Genomic DNA, 23,231 nt, shown 5'->3' with positions numbered 1-23,231 from the left:
AACAGTGTAACACAACGTCTCCATTAGCTTACTTTATCATTAGACATGCCTGAATGTCGAAACGAGTCTGTGCACATTCATAAAATGGGAGTTACAGGTAGAATTTATAGATTTTGTTTTACTAGTTGAACTAGTCTCTCCAAAAAGCCTCCGTCCTGTCGGTCCGCGACATGTCTGACCACTAGATGGAGCACCTCTTCATAAATACTGTGACAATGTTGGTTTTTTTTTTAACTGTAACTCAGTCAGTGCTGATAAATATGTTGCATTCATAAATCCCTCTGTTAAGTTTCATGCTTCCACCATATTAAGCCTTGATGCATGCACCTATATACACATGAAACAGTACATTATTGCTGTTAAATCAAGTGTCAGACAAACAGATTTAACACTGAACCCATTCCTTCGAAATCAACAGCATCAATTTAAAAACATTTAAAAAAAGCAGCAAAATACCCACAGAGTACGAACTGCTGCCTGCATGAGGGGGTGAAAATGACCTTGCTGAGCTTCATGGGAACGAAACTAACTTCTGTATTTACACCAGTGACATATTGCACTGTGTCATCCGTGTTGCTGGTGGTGATGACTTTGGTGATTCTTTTAAAAAGTTTGCATGCGAGCTGCTTCGGTGCAACCTGGTTTAGTGGTCCGCTGTTGTCAAGTAAGGTTGGAGTAAACAAACGTTGTTAGCGCAACAGTTCCTCTTTACAGTGTGACATACTGTTAGTATGAAGGACGGAGACTGCCAAATTCAAAATGCCTCAATAGATACATTAATATCTCATCAAATGCACCAAAAATAATAATAGTTTTAATATCCTTTTGTATTTATTTACCTTTGTTTTAATTCCCTTATTTTCTTCAACTTTCATTTATGTCTTTGTGTGTGTGTGTATATATATATATATATATATATATATATATATATATATATATATATATATATATATATATGTCTTTTTTTCACTTTTGCATTTTACCTCCATTTATTCCCCCAAATGTATTTATGCATTTTAAATGTTACATTCTGTCATCATGCTAATGTCATTCAAACTGTGTCATAATTAAATACATGAATAAAAAGATACAAGATACAATAATGAATAAATGGGGTAATTAATACAATGGGAAATAAATACAGGATCAAAATAAAACAGAAATATTCATTTATGTCACATTTTAATATATTAATTTATGCTTGCATTTATCTTTTATAATACTTTTGGTGCGTCCAATGGCATATTGATTCATTTAACAAGTAAATGATGTATTAATTTCAGAATTTGGCAGTTTCCTTCCTCCGTAGGTACGATGTGTGAGCCTGCTCACAGTACGTGGATGTATAGGCTTTGGGTGCTTTAGCAAAAGATGGCCTTACTCTGCAGCCACAGAAGCCCTTGTGTTAGAGTCGCTGCCCTCAGTGCACAGCGATCAGGTTAAGACACTTTGTTTGGAACAAACTGGAGATGACGCAAACATGCAGCTGGTATTAGATCACCTTATATCCATCGAATTGAAAACCAAATCTGGTCTGAAGCACCAACAAAAGCAGGCGTGTTTTTTGTGCAGCCAACAGTAACTCACAGCAGTTTTAAATACAAATGTAACACTTAGAAAAGTTAACTGCCCTTGCGAAAAAGGTGCAAGTATCAGGAATTTGTACATATCAATGAAAAAAGTCCTTTCTCACCAACACACACCCACACACACACACACACACACACACACAAAACCTGACACACTGAATAGCTACTGGCCTTCCACCTCTTCCAAGGCTAAGAAAACGAATCAAGCATGAACAGAGTCTCCGAATCATCATGGCATTAATCAGTAACACTTGAATGCTGCTTGGAAACTTCAAAAGGTCACTGATTTGGGAAGTTGCTGTCCACCTGGAGGCATCCTGCAAAAGTCTGGGCTGGACCGGACCAAGGGCACTCCTACTGCCACCTGTCCTGTGGGCCTGGAGTGGCCTGGGGGGGACCCGGTGTACAACAGCGGTGCTGGGAAAGCAGAATGGTCCCTGGGGCCCCTTGAGAAAGGCTTAGAGTAACCAGGTGAGGTGGCTCGATGTGTGTCGGAACAGCTGGCAGCACTGCATTGGTAGGGACTGAGTTTGTCAGCAAAACAAGGTGGAGGCGGGGGGATGATGGAGTCCTTCACCCAGCTGTCCTCTCCATCATAGTCTGGCTCTTGAGGCAAACTGGGGAGAACGCACAGCGAGGGAGGAACAGGAGACGGTGAAGGGGGGATGAACACAGGAGGAGGGGGCAGAGGGTAGAGAGCAGCGTCATAGTCTCTGCCTGTGGTATGTTGAGGTTCACCGTGAATGCTGAGAATTTCTTCAGGCGTGGTGGCCAGGAGCCTCTCCAGGTAGCGGTCCTCTTCGTCCGCCTCAGACAGGTTGTCATACTGGGAGGTGTTGGAGGGCCTGCGGTCTCCTGCGGACCCCGGGACGTAGAGAGACACTGGGAACTTGGTTGGCTTTGGGGGAGGAGGTTTCGGAGAGCCGGAGGAGGACGTGGTAAAGGCCCGGGGAGGGGAAGGTGTTTTCTGTGTTAAGTCCAGAGACGTGGGGGGTTTTAGGCATGATTTTGGAGATGGCTTCACTGGAGGGACTGGTGGTTGGGCTGCGTGGGGGGAAGGAGAGCGACGCCTGGTTTCTGGGCGAGTCCCCAAACAGGGTGAGCTGCGTTCTAAAGGCTTTTGGTCGTTCTCCTCAGAGAAAAAGAAAGGTGGAGGTGGCAGCTCTGGAAGGTCCATGAGCTCCTCCTCAGTCTGCAGAGTCAGAGCATCCACAGGGGGCTCATAAGGTGGAGGCCAGTCCACAGGATTTTCCTGGGTTTCTGGCTCTCCAGGCTGGCTCTCCTGTTGTCTCCTCCCATCTTCAGTCTGACTAACTGGAATCGACTCCGTTGTATCCCTGTCCAACCCGACCTGGACACAGAGTTGGTCTGCTTTTGGAGGTAATGGAGGTGCCCTACAAGGCCTTAAAGAAGAAGGTGTTCCTTGTGTGTGGACTACAACTTGGTCAGGTGAAGGCAATGGAGGTGTTCTGGAGTCCTGGGGCTCTGCAGGAGAAGGGGTCCGATGTCGGGTGATGCCATCTGTTTGTTGCTCCTCTGTACTGGGTTGGCTGGGTGGCTGCAGGCTTATTTTGACCTCCAGAGGAGACTCTGGCTGCAGAGGCCGAAGGAGAACTGGTCTCTCTTGACCCAGAGGTTTCTTTGGCAGCTCCTCTGACTTGGCTAAAAAAAGGAAATGGAGAATACATCAACGAAGGAAAACAAAAGATACTTTAGGAGGCATCGGAGAAATGGCTGAATGCAGCTTAGAAAAATAAGAGAGCACATGTGCACCTGGAGGAGGTTGGTCCAGCTTTTTACTGCGAAGCTCAGACATGGCAGCCTGTAACTGCTCAACCACCACATCATCAGGCAGGAAAAAAGAAACAGCCAGCTGCTCCTGGAGGAACTCCCTCAGGTCCTCTAACTGGAGCTTCTGCAGGCGCTCTGATTGGACAAACACAATACAGACACAAAACAGAGTTAACTCATAGTGTATGAGCTCACACATCAGGTAACCTCTTCACTGTGGCGAGCCATGAACAGCACTTGTATTGTGAAAGACAGCACTTCAATGATAGGCGTAACTTAAAGACGCAAAGTACAGAACCAGCTCGTCAAAAAAGTTGTTTAGCAAGAATTCAGCCAATATGCTGAGGCGACGCTCCTGCAAGCGTCCAATGAAAAGTCAGCTTTCTATTCTTCTCCACAGCAACCGGCCACTTGCATTATGTAAGCCATCCAGTTAGGAGGCAGCCGAGCGAGATGCAGCGTGCCGTGTAATCCACACAGCAACGCTCGCTGGTCTAGCAACAGCAACCGTGGCTGGATGAGGGCATGAAGATGGTTTGACACACTGAGCTCAGCATTGGGGATAACGCTGTCAGCCTCATACTCACTCTTGTGTAGCTTGAAGGTTGTATAAGCCATGGCGTTTAGTATCTTCTCTCCCTCCAGTATGTAGATGTCCCATAAACGCAGGGTGAGGGTGAACGGGGTCTGTTACGTAAGACATGGAGCAGCAGAGTCAGTCTGATTAAATAATAATAAAAGCACTTCATGTGGTTCTAAGTTCAACGATAAAACAACAGAATACACTGTGGTGTACTGATTAACGGCTGAATTTGAATGCAGCATATATGTGGGAGTACATAAAGTAAACAGGGAAAATCTGGAGATGGAGCATTGCAGGTCACGTTCTTTAGGAAATGTAAATACTCACCCTGTCGATGAAGCACTGCAGAAACCATTTGGTGGTGTAAATCCCCGTTGTCATCTGCTCCTTGTCCTGTGGGGCAAGAGTGAATGAGAAATAGTCTCTATGGGAAGTTTCTCCTCCTTATAATTTGTTCTTAATAATCAATCTCACTCTCCAAACAGTTCTGACTCTTCAAATGATGAGAAATGACCCGAATAAAACCAACTGCAGCCTTTGTAAGCAATTAATTATCACTGTTTATCTTTCAAGGACAGAAAACCTCAGCCGCAAAGATGTACTTTAATTTACCAGGTGTTTCTTCAGCTTTGGCAGCATTTTGGAGAGGATGAGCTCATGGTGGGCCTGGAAACGGTGCAGCTTGGGAAATCCTGGGATGAAGAACCCTAGACCGGTGAAAAAATAAATCAGCAGGCCATAAAGGGTCTGTGGTAATGGTAGAGACATAATATTTACAAATGAAAAGGGTCTGATGAAAGGACGCTGAGAAAACATGACAAAATCTGTGATGTCCTTCCATCATTTGGTAAGATTTGGTGACTTTGTTTTGACTCAAATTAAGCTTTGTTTTTAAGATTCATCAAATTCTTTGAATTGTTCCTGTGGGGCAAATATTGCAGCAATAATATAAAAGAATGTGTTGTGAAACTGTATCTGAATTCACTCCAATTTGAAAGCCGTCCTGTACATGAAGTGGATCTGAAAAATCTTGTTTTACAAGCTCTCGAAGGTAATCACGGCTGGAGTGAGTTACAGTTTGACAACTCGCACACATTTGCATATTACATATAAATCTGTGGCATCTGAGATGTTCAGAAATGAATCAGGTCTGTCTTCATTTCTGTCCTCGGTCTCTCACCGTGCATGGCATGCTTGCTGTTGGTGAGGAGCTGGGACAGAGCCCAGAAGGCATCTTCCTCGTTCAGGTACATGAGCAAGATGGCAGCGATCTGACTCATCCCCTGGCAGTAGCTCACCTCCTGGGGGAACACATGAGAAGAGACGGGTTCAATTAGACAGAATGGCCAAATGAGAGGAATAATTCATAATTTAATAGAGAACACACACACAGAAGGAGGGCGGGGAGAGAGCACCTGAATGTCTGATGTGGTCTGGAGGCAGACTGTGGATATGTGTGGTTACGCTGCACACGAGGAGCTGCAGACTGTCTGAACACTCGGCCACGATATTATAAACACTCAAACCAAAGGTTGTTCAAATATTTACTGTAGCCCAACATAGATTCTCAGTAATGTCATGTCCTCCACTTGAATTAACTCCAATTTGACTCCACGGTGTTTCAATGATTTACGCTTAGCGCATCGCCCTTGCCAAGCACAGATACACAAAACCTGACAAACACTTGGTATTTGTCCATATTAAGGCGGATTGATGGCACGGCCAGAAATGGACACTCCACAGTATCCTTTCAAGGGAATACAGTAAACATAATCAGGGTTACACTGGAGGTTAAAATACACATTCTCCACATTCTTCTCTGCCATCACATAGGCAAGAGGACAAACACACTACTCCCCCCTCTTTGCTCTCTCTCTCTCACTCACTCTCTCCTACTGACCCAGTTTCTGCTGAGCAGTGTGTGAGGAGAGGGGAAAAAGGAAAAAGGGAACAGCACATGCCCATTTCCTCCGGCTCCAACACCTCCGAGCCCAATCAGAAAAACAGACTTGGACGGTGTTTGCGTGTGGCAGGATGTAATGTGCTGTACGACTGAGTCTTTGGATGGGGATATTTTTATCCCTAGCAGACGGTAGGGATGACGAATTAAAGGAACAGTTCATCCAAAAAATAAAATGTGGTCATCATCTACTCCACCTCATGCTGACAGAAAGTCTGGTGAAGTTTCGTAGTTCACAAAACGTTTCTGGGGGAAAAAACAACAGCAAAAAAAAGCACAAAATGGCTCCATTTCCTGCCCAGAGACCCAAAAACTGACCTTATTTACACCCTTTTTAAAGCCGAGATCTTCACTGTAGCCACTAAGCTAAAAGCACCCTTCTGGTTTGAAGTGCTCGAGCTCCAGTTCACATATATGCGCTTCAGTTTTTCTGTTCTCCTGCCATGCATTTTGGTAATCCTTTTGTGAAAAGTGTTCATCACACATATGGCCTGCTCGGGGGGGGGATTCAACAGAGGAGCTGAGATCCAGACGAAGCGTGATTAGCCACAGCTGTAGTCTTTCTGGGTCACGTAATGGCAGTCTGTGAAAAGTCACTGATCTGTCCCGAGATGAAGAACGCACATGAAATTCAACATCAAACCATTCCTTACAAGATATTATTTTGACAGGAAAGCTTACGGATGGCAGGAAATCTGGGAGTGAGTGAAGCAAAGACCAACGCTGCCGAGGACTCAGCCCTCCATACATGGGCTGCACGCCCCACCAGGTAAGCTATCAGGGTGCGCTAAACTTAAACCATCTTATTATACACCGGTGCGATTAAAAGAGGTGACCATGGAATCTTCTACAATAGAACACAGACCACAAATGTACCAGAAATGTTATGTGGACAATGCTACTTCACCCGACTATCAACTAGCATGAGGGTACATTTTCTATTTGGGGTGAACTTACCCTTTAATGTATACTGATAAAGCTACATGCATATTTTACTGCATTAAGTCTTACTTGGTTGTAAAAACCTGGTTTCACCCAACAGACACAAACTCTGGTGGAGAAGCTACAGAGGAACTTAAAGGCACTTTAATGAAGATGCACCGAGTCATTTTTATGTGTGACAACATCATCCAAAAATGCATTTTTAAACACATAATCAAGAAATGAATGTTAATTACAATAAAAAGGATGAAACTGCTTGATTTGGCTGTGAGGAGAAATGAAACACGTACTTGAGGTGGACCGTTTCCTTGACCGTTTATCAACGCGTAGTGCCAAAGAGGAACTTGTGAGTGCTGACTGGGTTCACTGGTGGTCTGCCTGTTACAATGTGCCGCTGTGCATTCAGTCACAGCCACACTCATAAATAAAAGATCTCACCGAAAGGCTCTGAACAACACCGAGGCCGGATGGGTTTAAAGTGGTTGGCCTGTTCTTTGCTGCGCGCAACCTAACGGACTCAATGGACTTGCAGCTGTTACGGCACTGTTGTTCTGCACAAGACTCCTCCACATTATGTAACTCCCACATCGATACTTATATACAAACAAACTCACCGTGTTGTAGACGGAGTACGCTGCTAGTACGTGAAACAGTGCCTGCTGCCTAGAGAGGGAACAGAGAAACTGCCGGTTAAAACAAAAATGTGGTTCCTTAGCAACAATCATGCAACCTGAGACAGAGGTTATTAAATGGAAACCCCCAAGACCACATGAGATACGATGACTCCACCACCTCATCCTTAAATTAAGTCCATCGATCAGCACAGACTCATAACAACAGCAGGTATTTCTGGGGGAGGCTGACACACCCTGGCTGCATCATCTCATCCTGGGAGTGTGGGTGAATAGTCAGTAAGGTAAAATCTAAAGATCCGGCATTTTTATCACATCATTTCTTCCAAAGCACGCAGCTTTTATCCAGTTTCTATGACCGCAGGCTTGTGCGCTGCATGGCTGATTACATCTGGAGTCTCAACGGTTTGAGACAGTGAAGGCGGCTATTGTGTGCATGCGTGTGTGTAAATGTGTATGCGAGCGAAGCCAGGGCATTAACAAACACAACGCAGACGAGGGAGAGGATGTCTCCCCTCCAGGCCTCTATAGTAAATACACGTCTTATAGACAGTGACAGAGACAGGAAAGGAACTCTAAATAGCTGTCAGTGTTGCGGTGTGAGTGGGACAGCTGTTGACTTGCAGGGAAGGAGTGGGCAGCCGAGCAGGATGGAACGGTGTTTTGGTCTGTTTGGACTCAGTGGCTTTGAAATGAAGGGGGGGGAGAGAGTGCGATACAAAGAGCAAGAGGCGAGCACTCAGTCACACTCTAGGCGAGTTTTAGACAAGGATGAACCAGTGGCTTTCAGATTTTAAACTCGAAACTGTCCCACTATCATTTTCTGAAGCGCGTGTTTCACCTTTGTTGTGTGTTTCGTTATGTCTGAGCATTATACCGATGTGTTGTCTCGGATGTACACTTGGTGTCGGTGCACATTTCTGTATGAATGCCATTTCCTGTGGGGCTTTGTGCACTGACAGGAAGGCTAATAAAACACAGAGAGGAGGAAACCACCATTTTGGTTGTGTGTGTGTGTGTGTGTGTGTGTGTGTGTTTTGTTGCCGAAAGGTTTAAGTGAGAGGTCACACCCTGTGAAGGATTTAGCAAGGGCAAACCTGAACGTGTGCGGTGACAAAGAAAACAAAAACAAGAACTTTGGAGACATCCGTGTGACAGAAAAGGGGTTGAGGGGATTTGTTATGGAAGCTACTTAAACTGTGTGATTTATTTTACAGGCTAAGGGGTCAGAGGAGTATCCATGATACACCAGCAGTCTGTTTACTTTGATTAACATGCAGAGCAGCTACACAGGACTCAAAGTTTTTAATGTGACAGCTTAAAGGAAGGAATGAAGGGTCATCACACTGCATGAGTAATATTTGTAAATACATTTAAATACACGTTTCCTGCTGAGAACTCACTTGACTCCAAAGCGGTCCATGAACATGATGTGGTTCCTGAAGGTTCTGTTAACGTCCAAGTCTATCTGTTTGATCTCCGTGGAGAAGCTACGAGCCTGCTGCTTCATTTTCTGGAGAAAAGAACGAGCAAAAAATGTCAAAATGTTCCCGTTCACAATCTCTACATTTTTGAGGAACCGTCACCCTTTGAGATTCCTACCTCATATTTTCCCATGTTATCTTGTTTGACTTTCTCTATGTCCAAAAGCAGGGCCCAGGCCTGGCCTCTCAGCTGCAGAGGGATGCCTTTGTAGACACGCTTCACCAACTGAAACAAGTGTGTCAGAGACATATGATCAGACATGAATAGGGACCCTCTAAACATAAAGAGACAGTCATCAACCAGAGGGGGAAGAGGCAGAGGGTCATGTATAAATGCTGCTTTATAGGATGTGGCCTTGTTGACTCTCATGAAAGACAAGGACTCATCGCATGCACTTAAGATCTTGCTTTAACTGTCTAGACGGGAGAGAAAGGAGGGATAGGGAAATAAACTGTGGTTTGAAGGGGAATGGAAAACAGATTATTAACAGAGGAGGAAATAATACATCACATGGGGAAAAAAGGGAAGCGATGGCTAAATCGAGACAGCATGTTGTTGTGCCAGAGCACTTCCCCACTGAGATACACACCTTTTCACTGTTCTTGTACTTGTCCCAGTTCTTCACCATCTTCAGCCATTTCTCCACCCGCTCTATCTCCTGCTGCTTTTGCTGAGGAGAGGAAGAACATACATGTAAGTCCCTCTGGGGAAATATGTCACAAGCAACGTCAAAAATCTGAAATCACCGCAAGTTTATACCTTCTCTTCAAGCGGACTGGGTGTTGGCAGCTCTTGCTCACTGAGGCAGAAACACACAACATGCCGTTTAAACGCGCACACTGAGAGGGTTGTCTTATTTGTCTAGCACTAATACAAGACACCATCAATCAGTGCAATGAAGAAGAAAGAGGAAAGTGGAAAGGAAGGAGAGGGGATGAAATAGTCACCTAGAATTCACTATAAGGAAGCTGTCAGAGCTTTAAGTGGGGTAACTTACTGCAGGAAGCCGAAGCGGTCGGTGACCTTATAGATGCTGTAGTCGGCATCCTCCCACGGGTCAATGTTGACACCCTCCTGCCTACCCTGAAACACACACACACACACACACCACAAAGCTCTATATTAAAATAGTGTATGCAAAATAAGCTGTTACAATGACACACCGAAATTTCCTATTCTTTTTTTCCCCCCTTTCACATGTTGTTCTCTTGTTTTCCTGTTCTTAATGTCTGACTTGAAAGTGTTTGAACCCTAGATTGGGAACTGCACGTGCAGCACCCAGTGGCTGTGTCATTAATTGATCCTTCCATGTAATCCCATGTTTGCTGGCTGTTGAGCACATATCTATTCAGAGTTCACACTGATTGCAGGCGCCACTCAGGGCCAAGACAGACAGTCATTTTCCTGGTGGTTCAGATGTGTTGCATACACCTTGACAGCCTTTCTTGGCAGAAATCTTATGTTTCGAAGGTTCACAATTTCACATCTTAGGTCTCTTGATTTTCAGATACAAAATTTAAAGGCAGTATTCATGGCTCCCATCATGATCCGAAGTATTGTCAGGTACGGTACGTGACGGTCTCTCTGTGCACACAGTTACCTTGTCATATTTAGAGATGATTTCAGCGCGTTCCTCTGCTATCAACGCGTCTATGTCCTTCTTCATGTCCAAATCTGGAAGGAAGTAGACAAAAATGTTAATGCTAATCATCAGAACTGGCATTAACCACATGGTAATATTCACATTTACAACATTATATAGCCTGGTGTTTTGCAGCTTGTTGTGGGTGAAGGTGTGGAATATGGAAAGGTAATCACAATTTGTTTAAATGTAATACTGGAGAGAAGTGGCTAACCCTGTTTTGTTTTGGCCCGTCTGTGCAGGGATGATGGTTTTCAGTCATAGAGCAGTAAAAACTCCAGAAAATAGTCACATTGAAGTAGCTTGAATCAAGAGATTTTTTTACTCCCCCCCCCCCCGATATAAATAAATAAAACAAAATACTTAAACCGATACATAATTCATCAAAAAAAGCTGTTGATTCATTTGATCACTGATAAATCTTTGCAACAATCGTGCTGTGTACCATACTGTGGGTCAGCAATCTTTGCATGAAGCATGCTGGAGACTATAAGGAGCCATGGTGTGAAGACGCAAACCACAAGACCGTCTGCAACTTCCTGTAACTGTGTCCAGAGCTTCAACGAACAAAACGCTTAAGAGTTCGCCGTTACAAGTTCACACGTACTGAATGTGAAATTATGATTAATATTACAGCGGAAATTACTTGGTTATTTTAAGAAATAAAAGCCACAACATTCAGAGGTGTTCCATGTTTTGCTGGTTAGTGTATACAGCCATCTCCTGAAAAAGGATGCTAAATATATCATTTATATATCTAATATATAAATAAATAAATCTGTTCCTCACTTTTCAAAATTCATATTTACCAATCTATCCAATTCAGTTGTCTGATAAGAGCAGCTCAGGTCAGACTGTGAGAGGATCAGAACAGTTAGACTGGACCTCTTAACCGCACACAATATCAAATAATCTGGGCAGTGAAATGATTGCAAGGAAGCTTTCCTTCCATGATTTTGGAGTGAATAAAAAAACACCCTGATAATCTGCCGGTGTAGCTCTGGATCTGATGACTGAAAGTCCATTCAGATTGCATAAAAAGTCTGGCCGCTCGGAATGTCATAATTTGCCAAGACAAAAAAACATAAATCAATCACGTTCGTGAGGTAAAACATATAATTAATGTTCTTTGTACCGTTTTCAACTGATTTAATTTTAAAAAGTATGAGCAAAGGTATAATAACATTCTGTCATACTAACGTTTAAGACAGCGTTGAAACTTTTCTGGAATTGGGGAAAGAAAGAAAGCAAGTATATTTTGATGTGAGTGTCTTTCCTGACTTATTTAAGGGTTCATCTCTAGCAGACAGTCAGAGTAGGCCAGTAGGTCATGTATGAAGTGTGACACAGAGTGACAGTCATGGGACTCTCGTGTTTGTCTGTGTGTATGTTCGTGCACGCGTGCTTGTGTGTGTGTACACATGTATGTAACAATCTGCCTGTGAGCACACTATCATATTGGTGCAGACGAAGCAAGAAAGTGACGGATGGGCCTGAGCCCATGAGGAAAGATAACTGAGCCAGAACTCGGATGCTCCTGGAGCCTCACCCCCCCTCCCTCCCTCACACAGTATAACCCCAACCAGACCCAGGTCTGCCTCTCTAAGCCTCCCTCTGGCCTGTCTTCTTGAGCTGATGTGTTTTGGCAATAGGCTCAGCTGTGAAGCAGTTGTCAGGGCTGAATAATCGCCCCAGAGAGAACAGCCTCACCACTCGTTTGCCAGGTCGGCATCCCAGCGTGATGTTTGGATATGAAGAATATGTCAGTTATGCCTAGCAGGCACAGTGAATGACAGGAGATAAATAGAAACAGATACCAAACCACACCCTTTGAAAGTGTTGTAGGCGTTACAGCACCAGGGTTAAGGACCTGCTACTACCTGATATTTATTTAAAGAAACCTGTTTTGACAGCCTGGCTTTCGTTGTGCTGGGCCCTTAAATGCTGTAATGGGCCAGATAGCCAAGCAGAGAAAATTAAAATTAAAAGTCTTTGAACATAGAACTGTAGGGTGAGCTACAGCATTTTAACACATTAACAAGATCTTCAGAGTGCCGTACACTGAGGAATATCTTCACCGACCCCTGACGGCATGTGAAGCCAGCTGAGGCCTCAGGCTGCATGCATGTCTGGCATGCCGAGCAGCAACAGGTGTGAAAACACCTGCTACCTCGCACAAAGGCCCTTTAAATTTTCCCTAGAGACCCTCACGCCTTGTGCTGACTAGGCTAAGTGTCTTCTGAACCGATGTGACATTTCCCTGACATGACTTCCACCTTGATGTCAGAGCAGTAGGCACGCTTACAGAGACCGTTGAGGGCTACTTTATTCAGCTTCACATTGAGTTAATCTTCAATAATATCCATTTAGGATGAAAAGCTACAAGCTGAAAGAAGACCTTCTGACAAAAAGAAGAAAGTCAGACAGGAGTCAAATTCATTCTTCCTCAACTTCAACTCAAACTAAATACCATGGATGTTAGTATTGACGAGTATTTCTTTTTCATCAGGTACCAAGCCCCTTAACCACATATAACCAACGTCCAAGTCACCAGCATCCAGTCTTCTCCATCAAAACAACAGCTGAGTCTCTCGTCTAACAGGTGGTCAGTGAAACCAGACCACTGAACAAATGGACTCTGCTGAGCCTCTTCTTTTTCCCTTTCCCATTTTTCCCTTTCTCGTCCATCCCAGGTCAAACTATTTCAGGTTTTTCGAGGCATCAGCTTATTTTTCAGGACAGCTGAGTAAGCTGTCTGATGGGTGGTACCACTAACCTTGCCTCCTGTGCGTCATATGATCAGCGAAAAAATCCTGCCTTAAACTTAAAAAGCAGGCTACATTGGAAAGGGTGAGGTATTAAGGCTTAAAGATAAATCAACGTAAAGCTCACATTGGCAGTAATCTGCATGTTTTATAACACAGTAACATGTAGCTGTAAGCAAGTATAAGTGCTTTTTAATGTACACAACATCTAAAACTGTAACTCCTTCTGAGGAAGAAGAAGTGGAAGGTGGTGTATAAACAGATAATCACATTACAATAAAGTGAAATATAGTTAAAATATTAAACATGTATTTATAAACCAAACATCGTACATTAGTACACATCAGCTTATAACACCATTGCAGTGTGATTAACCAAGTATTACATGTTTATACCATGCTTATAAAAGCAAAATAGTGGGACATAAAAACCGTAAACCGTGACAGATGGATACCAGGTAAAACCCCACAAAAAGGTCTATGTTTATACTAAAGATAATCATAAAATAACCTCTAATTCTCTTTTTGAATGAATAATAAAAGCAGAGACAAGATTTAGCCACACATGGAGAGCGAGAGCTGTAAGAAATAGTCTAAGTAAAACGTGTTCATACTCAGGAGCGGCCTTGAAGTTGGTCTGACTGTCCGCAATTAGATGTTTTTCATTCAAGCTGCATATGGGGGGAATGTGAGCTGTTTTTTTTAAATCACTGTCTACTGGGTACATTGGTGTAAAAGGTCTGTTATGCTTCATCTTTAGGTCCCTGCTGCTTACTTCCTGTGTTGAGTCTCCAGGCCGCTGATAGTATTGTGTTGGGGGTCAGGAAGAAAAGGAAACCGCCACTCCTTCAACAACAGGTTCAATGAGAACTGACAACAGTTCTCCTAACCAAGGAAAACCCTTCTACTGACAAAGCCTCAAGTTATCCAGACCTGGTGTTTGTAGTCAGCAGGAAAGACATGAGTAATGCCACAAGGTGGTCAGCTCACATTAACACTGCTTGTATTTTGGTTGTGAGTCACCCACAGACGCCCGTCTGACTACGTCAAAACATCACATGTTACTGTTGGTTCAAAGACATTAACTTGGAACTGCTCTTTTCAAAGTGGTGATTAGAAAAGGTGGTTGGTTAGTTGTGGTGGAAATCAGGGTGTCAAACAGATGGAAGCTGGTGGTGAAAAGTAAGTAGGCAGCAGAGAAGGTTCGAGAGTCGACGACACATAACACCTGGAGGAGCTGGGAGTGAGTTGTTGAAACAATGACAGGTATTCATATATTTTACAGTGGGCAGGCAGAGTGAGGTGGAGGTCGTGAGAAACTGGTAGGTGGGGATGTGCAAACAGTCGAGTAGATCTACAGGCGGATAGCACTTTCCTGTAAAGCTGAATTTTGATAACCTGGCTGCTTGCTGGGTACAAGACTTTGAGCCTGGGGCCTGGGTGACATCATTTCCTGTTATGACATAGAGCTAAAACTAGCTTGCGTATAAAAGCTCTGTGCAATGTTGTAACCACAAAAAGCTTGCAAAGCATACTGAATCACATCATGCTCATGACACTGTTAGCCACTCAAAACATCCTTATCTTTCAGTACTTGTCTCTCCGGCTGTGTTCAGCTCAGGTATGGCCGACATATCCTGAGGCGTCATGGAATAAGTCATGGTTAACAAGAAATAAATGAGGCAGAATTTGTTACGACACGTAACAACTGTAAGCATGATTTGGCCCTTGATGCCATGATTCATTGATTTCTGTCTAAGAGCTTTATATACTAGCTTTGCCCTTTTCTAATGAAAATATAAAAAAAAGAACAAAAACTCATTTAAAGCTTTATCATTTTGAAGCGGTCTACACAAAAAATTTTGACGGATGACATTAAATTTAATGGGATTGTTGTGCTGGCATTTAATATTCATATATATTTTGTTTATTTCTGCTCTTCCCTGATCCATAATCATCTCTCTTTTGGCTTACAATCAATCTCAATCTGAGCAGTAGTCAGATTTAAGGCAGGAGATTATACGGTCAGAGCACAGTCAGAAGGAAAGCTTGAGATTAGGAGTTTGGCACTTGTCATATAGCTGTAGGGGCCTGGAAACTGAGGGCAGTGAGCTACACTGGACTGATACGGGGTGTGTATGTACAGTATCTGTGCATTAGTGGGCAAGCATCCTGAACTAAAACCTTTCAGTGAAACTACATCAGGGTGTGGATGTCTTATATCGACAGATTTAGGAGAGAAACAGCTGAAGTTACTGTGTACGCGCCGCTTCATCCTGACAGATGTTACATTGACAGATTCTATCAAATTTTCTGATCAAAACTGGTAGTTGAACCCTCTCCCCAAATTGCTGCGGATGGCGTGACATAGAAGAACACGACAGATGCTTCATTTTCGTTAGTGCAGAATGATTAGTCAGTGCTGTGTGGTCAGCCAAAAGATGCTCTCAGGCTTTGAGATCAGACGAGTCCGGGCCATGTGCTCATTTAACCTGGTTAGCCTCACAGAGCATACTCCCATACCGTGCCTCTGCTATCATCCGTCTGTGTCTTTTATCATCGACATGTATGATGAACCATCATCTGTTCTGCACATGCTTAGATTACCTTGCCTTTGGTTTTGAATTTAACACCCACCACTTACCAAAGAAACAAAATACCAGCTTATTTTGATGATTCATAAATGGATCACCCAACCAGGGAAAAACCTTATCACACGTCTGTCACTAGTGTGGTTGAATCTTTTCCTGCCTGTCTCCAGTGTACCCAAATCCCATGACATGTATGCTGCTGAATGTGACTACACAGTGTGATGGTGCGTGACACCACTGAATGATACCATAACACACATTTAATTTACTACTTTTTGCAACTGTTGTGGTTTTGTACACTTTTGACAAGGAGATCCATGTTATGTGAACAAGTAAAGGTAGTCATTTTAGTAATCACTGCAGTCAATACTAATACAGTTCACAGTAATGAACTTCAAAGGGTGTCTTGTAATGTACTTTATGTTATTATCCCTAAATGCTGACTTTATGCTAACTGTTGTAGACTCGTGGTGATTGTGGAGAACGAGCGTATCATTCCAGGACAGAAAAGGAAGGAGGCTAACAAGCGACCACATGGCTCTAATTTCCACATGAAGACATCTGAAGTCCAAGATGACTTCAGAGCTCCAGTTTTTAATGGGTGTCAGACACACAGCATGTGCATGTAAGCATGCATGAGTCCAATAGAAGCAGAAAATAGCAGTGAGAAAGAAATTAGATCATTCTAAGAGGTCGTCTATTTAAAGAGCAGCAGGGTAGCTGTGAGAAATTCATCTGAAATCTTTTATTTGATAACGGATTTCTTGGTACTCCATTGTAAAGAAGATGAGGAAGATCAGTGTTGATGACAAAGTAGCCTCTGTTCCAGGTTCAAGTATTCTTACCACAGACTGCAGTTCAACTATCAACTGATCTTTTTTAAATTTCCTCTCAACACAATGCTGGTTTTGCAGTTAAAAACAAAGTCATGGTTTAAAAAAGAAGCCCCCTGAAGCGACTAAGAGTCTCACAGAATCACCCGAGAGGAAATCAAAGCAGGCTGGTATGAGATGTTCAACAGTCGTCTCTTTCTATGAAGGAAGGTATGGAGTCCAGATGGAACTTCAGAGATACACTAAAGCTGCTCAGACTGGATAACAGTAGGTTGAAGGCGCTAGTGTAAGCCAGACAGTGATTCAGTGTGAATTCATAGTACAAAATGGTATAAAACTCACACTATACTGATGACCAATAGTGTACAAGAGTGTCATTAATCGATGGCCATTTTTCATGCCAAGATGTCAAACATTTGCAGGTTTCAGCTTCTTAAATGTGAGGATTTGTTGCTCTTCTTTGTTATTTATGATTATAAATGAGGAGTCTTTAAGTTTTAGACTGTTGGTTGGGATGAAACAAGTAATTTCAAGTAAGTAAGTGAGCATTCTTCAAAAAGTTCTGACAATTTTATAGACTCAGAAAATAATCCGCAAATTTTCAATAAGGAAAATGTTTGTTGGTTGTAGCCTTAAGATACTTCAGTACAGTCACCTCCCAGACAAAGAACAAGGACGCAAATGTAAAAATGCAAAAGCCCTACGCTCCCAAACATGTGCTTTGCAGGTGTGATGGTGCATGGACAATGGCCAATTGTTTACCCTTTCCCCAGTGGTTCCTCTCAGGACCTGAACATAGTGGCTATTGACTCACAGCAAAGCATGACAAACAGTGTACTAACTTAAGACGACCACTGAGACCACATAACCTAGGAAATCAACTTGGGAACAGCAAGGCGAATGATACCAAATTAGGCCAACGAGAGAATACTGCTGGGCAGCCTTGACGGCCAGCCACAAAGTCTCCTCAACAACAGATTCCTTGTCTTTCTTTCTGTCTGAGCCTCTCTTTCCTCCGTCTCCCTCCAATTCTTTTGTACGGCTGCAGTGTTTGTGTTTATGCATAGAAAATAGCAGCGACACAGAGACTGTGTGACCCAGGGCGAAACATCCAGAGCACAGGGACTGGGGAAAAGCACATGGCTCAGAATAGCTTGTTGTCCCCAAGGGGCTTTTCTGTCCTGCTCCGCTCTGTATCACCACTGTCACTCTAACTTAACCTTTTTTTTATTTATTTTTTAAAGCTGAGCACACAGAATGCAGATTTACCAATAACACTGACCATCTCAAATTACCTAACCTTTTCCACATCTTAACAAAGGAAATAACAAGCTGCAGTCTGAGGAAAGGGGCTCTCTATCACCTCACCCAGCGTCTGACCCAGCCTGGGAACAATCTCTGGTCCTTGCTGCTGTCTCACCCCGTTTACCTGGGGGGAGGGGAGGGGAGGGGAGGGAGGGGGTGTCTAAATATAACAATAACCACAGAAAGTTTCAGAAGCTGCAGTAGCCGGCCAGCCAGAGAGGCCTTGTTTCCCAGAGTGGCAGCACTTTTTCGAGGGGTGGTATGAGGAGGACAGGAATGTCAAGGGAACAGTATTCATAAACACAAAACCACAGGATCCTGCTGAGAAAGCCACATTCTCATAAATGGATCTTCTTCCCAGCAAGGATGGCGTCCTAATGCTAGCAGTGAAGCTAAAGGGAAAAGTGCTATTACATAATAGAAGCTTTGTAAACTCATATCAGAATATTAAGTTGAGCAATCAATAATGAAGGATTTAAAAATGCACAGGGGAAATACACAACGTTTAGGGAGGATTTTGCAACCACGCACTAACTGTCATGTTATTTTCAAATTCCATCAGTTATCTAACCATTTTCAGAGATCTACTGGAATAACTCTGCGCCAAGTTCAGGCCTGGTGATCATAACTCACAACAACTACAACTGAAACCAACAACTATATAATTCAGTACAATTAAACTATAAACAAACAATTGATTTGAGGTCTCTGATTCCAGCATCTTAAATTAAAATGGTTTCTTTTTAATCCATGACAGTAAACGAAGAATCTTTGGGTTAATTTGAGCTTTGTATTATGTTTCATAATAAACAACAGATCAATTAATCAAGAAATAGATAGTAGCTGGAGATGGGAATTGGATTCAGAGGGCTACAATGTGAACACGTGCAGGAAAAGACGGCGTACATTTTGATAAATTCATCCATAAGGGACATAAACGCAACATAGTGATGCATGAGTTATTTCCAAAAGTTTCACCATGGAATTGGAACCATTAGTAATGTACAGCCTTGTTTGGAAAAAATCGTTACTGGAGATCATAATGTCTAAAATTAGACTTCACATTGTTGATTACTGACTTTGTTGCATCAAGACAGAATTGCGATATATGTAAGAGTTGACTTATTTCCCCAATGCCTATCTGCACCACAAAACATGCAAACTGATTGAATAATTTTAAAAGCTGAACACATAGAGAACATGCAATGGGTCAGGCTCAACCAGGAGCAAAGTCAGCTGGTCTGAAGTCAAAAGCTGAGGAGAAATGATGCTATGCGTCAATGATGCACACAGCACTGGCGATTAAGTTATCATAGTTTTCATGTTCAAACGTCAACAAGCGCAGAAACAGAGGATTATGGTTCATAGAAGGGGAGCAGCTTTACACTGGAGGGAAACTGTAATTTCAGTGCGTTCAGCGGCAGAGAGAGGTTAAGTATTCAGAGCAAAAACAAATCTAAGATGGCATCTAAAAAAGACACAAGCTTGAGACAATCATAGAGGGGAAATTCCAAGATCGCCCAATTTAGCCTTTATACAAATGCCAAAAGACAAACAACTATTTGGGCTATTATCCCATAGAGCTATCACTCAACTCCTCAGTGGTGCAGCTATTTTTAGCCTAAGTGACAATCCACAATCTCAACACAAGTGTGACCTAAATTTCACTAACGACAGAGTGTTGGGAAAAGGTTTGGCTAATTTATAGACAAACTCAGCTCATGCAATATTCACACTGTTTTCTGGCAGAGCTTGAATGTTATGGACCAACACATGATGGTGCAGTATAATTATCACTCTGTGTGGCATGTAGGGCTGCCGGCACCCTATGAATATTTTCATTATCAACTCCTCTCATTGTAGCGATTATTTAAATTGATATTTGGGCATCAAATGTGAAAAAGAAATGTGTGGGGGGAAAGGCTCATTACAATTTCCCAACCTAACAATTGCCTGTTTTGTCAGACAGACAGTTTAAACTCAAAGATATTCAAATGCTATTATATAAAAAAAAGGGAAAGCAGATATCGATCAACTTGAAAAGCTCTAACCATGACAGTTTGTTATTTTTTCCCTCACTCAAGCATGTAGACCTATTCTAGTAGTAACCTAAAACCAAATTCTGGCTGTTATGTAATATATATTTCACAATATTTCTTATAAAGAAACATGCTTTGTTGTATCTTTGTGGATTAATATCTTAAAAAAAGGTACGAATAGTGACAATCAACATTGTGGCAGTGTCAATAAGTACTAGATCAGAAATATCATGAGCAACATCATGGGTTCAGATCCACCAGCCAGCTGAAGCCTCTCTGTGTGGAGTTTGCCTGTTGTGTCTGTGATAGTTTCCTCCCACAGTCCACACCACATGCAGGTTTGTTGAACTGGAAACTTGAAATAGCATGTAGGTGTGACCTTGAGTCTGACCGTAGTCCTAGAAGAGACTGAGAACGTGTCCCGAGAGTGCCTCCGCATATTACCTATAGTGTGTGCTGACATAGGCTACAGGGCCTATGGGGACCCTGAGCTATAAGGAGGGCTATGGACATGAAGGCCAACTTCCATGACATCTGAAAAGACAGCACTGAAAGTGTGAAAAGACATTTCGTGAGTCACATTGCAGGGCTAAAGCCTCTCTGTCGTCTTTGTGTCTGGCAAAAGGCTTCACTATCTGGTGCGTTTTGTGACAGTGGTGCGTTTGTAGGCCTTTGACATCTATCATAAAGACGCCATTCAGCATTACAAAAAGGCTATTGATGCCTCTTCACTGAAATAATATTATCACAACAGAATACAATGCAGATTGAAGAGAGTTATGAGAGAACCATGACTTTGGAGAGAGTGAGGCCTTAAGATTAAGTGACAATAAAGCTATTAATGGCATTAAAATGTTTTTGAGATGGTGTCTTTCCTAAGTAGAGCAATCAGTGTCTTTTCATGCCTCAAAGTGAGTGGTGACACAGTAGGGAATAATGAAAAAGACTTGAATCATCAAGACTGAAAGATCTAAAAAAAAAAAGGGCTAATGCTGCAGACTGAGGCCCATTCACGGGCATAAAAACAAAATAAGGGCTCACATGCTCTGTCTCACACGTGGCTCACATCCTGCTGGCATCAGAGAGGGCAGTCAGATCATTGTTCATGAGCACGTTCAAGTGCCTGAAAGCCTTCAACCAATACAAGTTCTATTTGCATCCATTTCAAGTTAAGTGTATTCTATTGAGAAAATATACATTACGTAGAATGTTAATACTGATCCAAAAAGCTTATAAGGGAGGAAAAATACTATCAGAACACAGTTTTTGAAAAGCCCTAATTTTAATGTGTACCACGGTAAATCTGATGGTTGGTCGACTCATTGGGCTTAGATCACTTAACTCTTTTTTTTAAAAAATGTTACCACCTAAAAGGTTTCCTGGCTTGAATCAGATATGCAGAGGGTTGGGTTTAGGGGTTCTCACATGCCATTTGTCACACAGAAGTATCAGTGTTTTCACCTTTCCGATGTGGGACTTCTCATCAAAACCACACGCAGTGTGTCACGCAAAGTAAGGCCGAACATAGCAACAACAAAAAAGAAAAAATGCTCCATGTCTAGTGATGCAACGTAGGCTTGTGGACATTTGCATGCACAGGTAATCAAAAATAACTCATTGCTACGAGAGGCTTCTAAGACGGCCTCTGTGGGTTGTAAGCTTGAACTACGATTAGATCATGTGCATCCATGAGCACAGAACTGCAAACATGCATGAGCAAATATATTATGTCTCCTACAGCTTCCTCCACATGCCATCACACATAATGTGTGTCAATTAATGACAGTGCATATTCAAAATGTAAGGAAATGTGCACTGGCCACAAGCAGCATGCACATCTGCTACATCACACTGAAAACAACAAAAGACAATGAGGAGTGGACAAATGAGAGTAAAACAATGACCACCAGACATCTGGCAGAGGATGAGGGCTAAATCCTGCTGGAGATCTTTCACTCAGACTGTCTGCAAACCTCCCCCACCCCATGTTTGAACCAGTGAGACGCCCAGTTAACCTTCCAAAGGGGACCACGCATGGCATGACATGACATACAGACCAGTAACTGGCCTACTTCTGGATGCTGGAGCATCTGTGGTCTGTGTAGTGCGGATGTGAAGGGTAAAATCATGCTGTGTGTGCATTTAGAAGTAAATAAATATGTCGATCAGAAGTATAGTTCCTGATTTTGACACTTGTTTCATACCTGCTATGTAGGCCTATACATTGATTTAAATGCGGAACAAGATATCAAGATTGAAACAGATTGAGAATTGTCTTCATGCGCAATAATCCCTCAACCAAACAGGAAGCACGCACTGCTCGTTGGAGTGGATATAAGAGAAAACACGTACACACCTCACCATCCTAGCAGTAGGTTTACGTGCTCTTTAACTCCTGGAAAGCCCATAAAGAGTGATGCAAAATCAAAAATTCCCCCGAGAGAAGCGCTCACTCACTGTCCTCACCGCAGGAGGGTTTGTCTGGCTGGCCATATACTCTTACAAGAAGACGCGAGTGTTCCCAGAATAAGAGCCGCCGTAAATCTGCATTTCTACACAACACGAGCAGTGATGTTACCCCACTGTAGACACGCGCGCGAGTAGCCGTTACATTCAGTGGACGTTTAGCTTATTTTAGTGGTTTCTAACAGATCAGGCAAGTTGTAAAAAAAAAAACACAAAGGGAGCTGATAAAGACATGAAGGCGACAAGTCTTTTGTGACCACCCGCTTTGTCGTGTCCCCGGAGCTAATAACTGTAAAGTGAGTGAGGAGTAAACAGTGTAGTACACACGTTAAACGCTCAGCCGTCGTCGCTGCTCACCTTTTTAAACGACTTTCCTCCGTCTTCTTCTTCTTCTTCTTCTCCTTCTTGTTCGTCTTCTTCGTCTGCGCTGTACCTACAAGTAGAGACTAAATCCACTATTCTCATTCTCTCCCTCGCTGTCCAGGGGAGCCGTCACCCACACGCTGTCACCGCACCGAAGGTTTGTCCCCGACTGTCGACTAGCTCCGCTGAAATCGATGCTGGTCAAACGGACTCGCCCCCTCCCCGCCGACAGCCCCGCTCTACATG

General features: G+C 43.0%; 1 protein-coding gene across 1 annotated transcript; it reads right to left on the bottom strand.

Moving 5' to 3' along the window:
• Positions 1 to 944: 944 nt before the first annotated feature.
• On the bottom strand, positions 945 to 23,226 carry LOC115586819 (USP6 N-terminal-like protein). The gene is made up of 14 exons (XM_030426200.1): positions 22,980 to 23,226; positions 10,583 to 10,656; positions 9,980 to 10,065; positions 9,742 to 9,781; positions 9,572 to 9,652; positions 9,100 to 9,207; positions 8,901 to 9,010; positions 7,480 to 7,528; positions 5,144 to 5,264; positions 4,576 to 4,670; positions 4,291 to 4,356; positions 3,968 to 4,067; positions 3,363 to 3,515; positions 945 to 3,251 (listed from the first exon to the last, which is right to left on the bottom strand). The coding sequence occupies exons 2-14, from the start codon at positions 10,646 to 10,648 to the stop codon at positions 1,861 to 1,863; spliced, it is 2,466 nt and encodes an 821-aa protein (XP_030282060.1). The 5' UTR covers positions 10,649 to 10,656; positions 22,980 to 23,226; the 3' UTR covers positions 945 to 1,860.
• Between the last annotated feature and the right edge of the window lie 5 nt (positions 23,227 to 23,231).

Source organism: Sparus aurata, chromosome 8 (assembly GCF_900880675.1).
Source record: "Sparus aurata chromosome 8, fSpaAur1.1, whole genome shotgun sequence".
In the NCBI taxonomy this organism is placed as follows: Eukaryota; Metazoa; Chordata; class Actinopteri; order Spariformes; family Sparidae; genus Sparus; species Sparus aurata.
Note: the sequence above shows the minus strand (reverse complement) of the source record. Positions and strands in the feature narration are given on the sequence as shown.

Bases quoted from the DNA above. Each gene is read 5' to 3' on its own strand.
- LOC115586819 (XM_030426200.1), bottom strand. From the start codon at position 10,648: ATGAAGAAGGACATAGACGCGTTGATAGCAGAGGAACGCGCTGAAATC. The intron at 10,066-10,582 runs GTAACTGTGTGC...TGTGTGTTTCAG, and splicing joins TCATCTCTAAATATGACAAG to GGTAGGCAGGAGGGTGTCAA. The intron at 5,265-7,479 runs GTGAGTTTGTTT...GTGTTCCCCCAG, and splicing joins CGTACTCCGTCTACAACACG to GAGGTGAGCTACTGCCAGGG.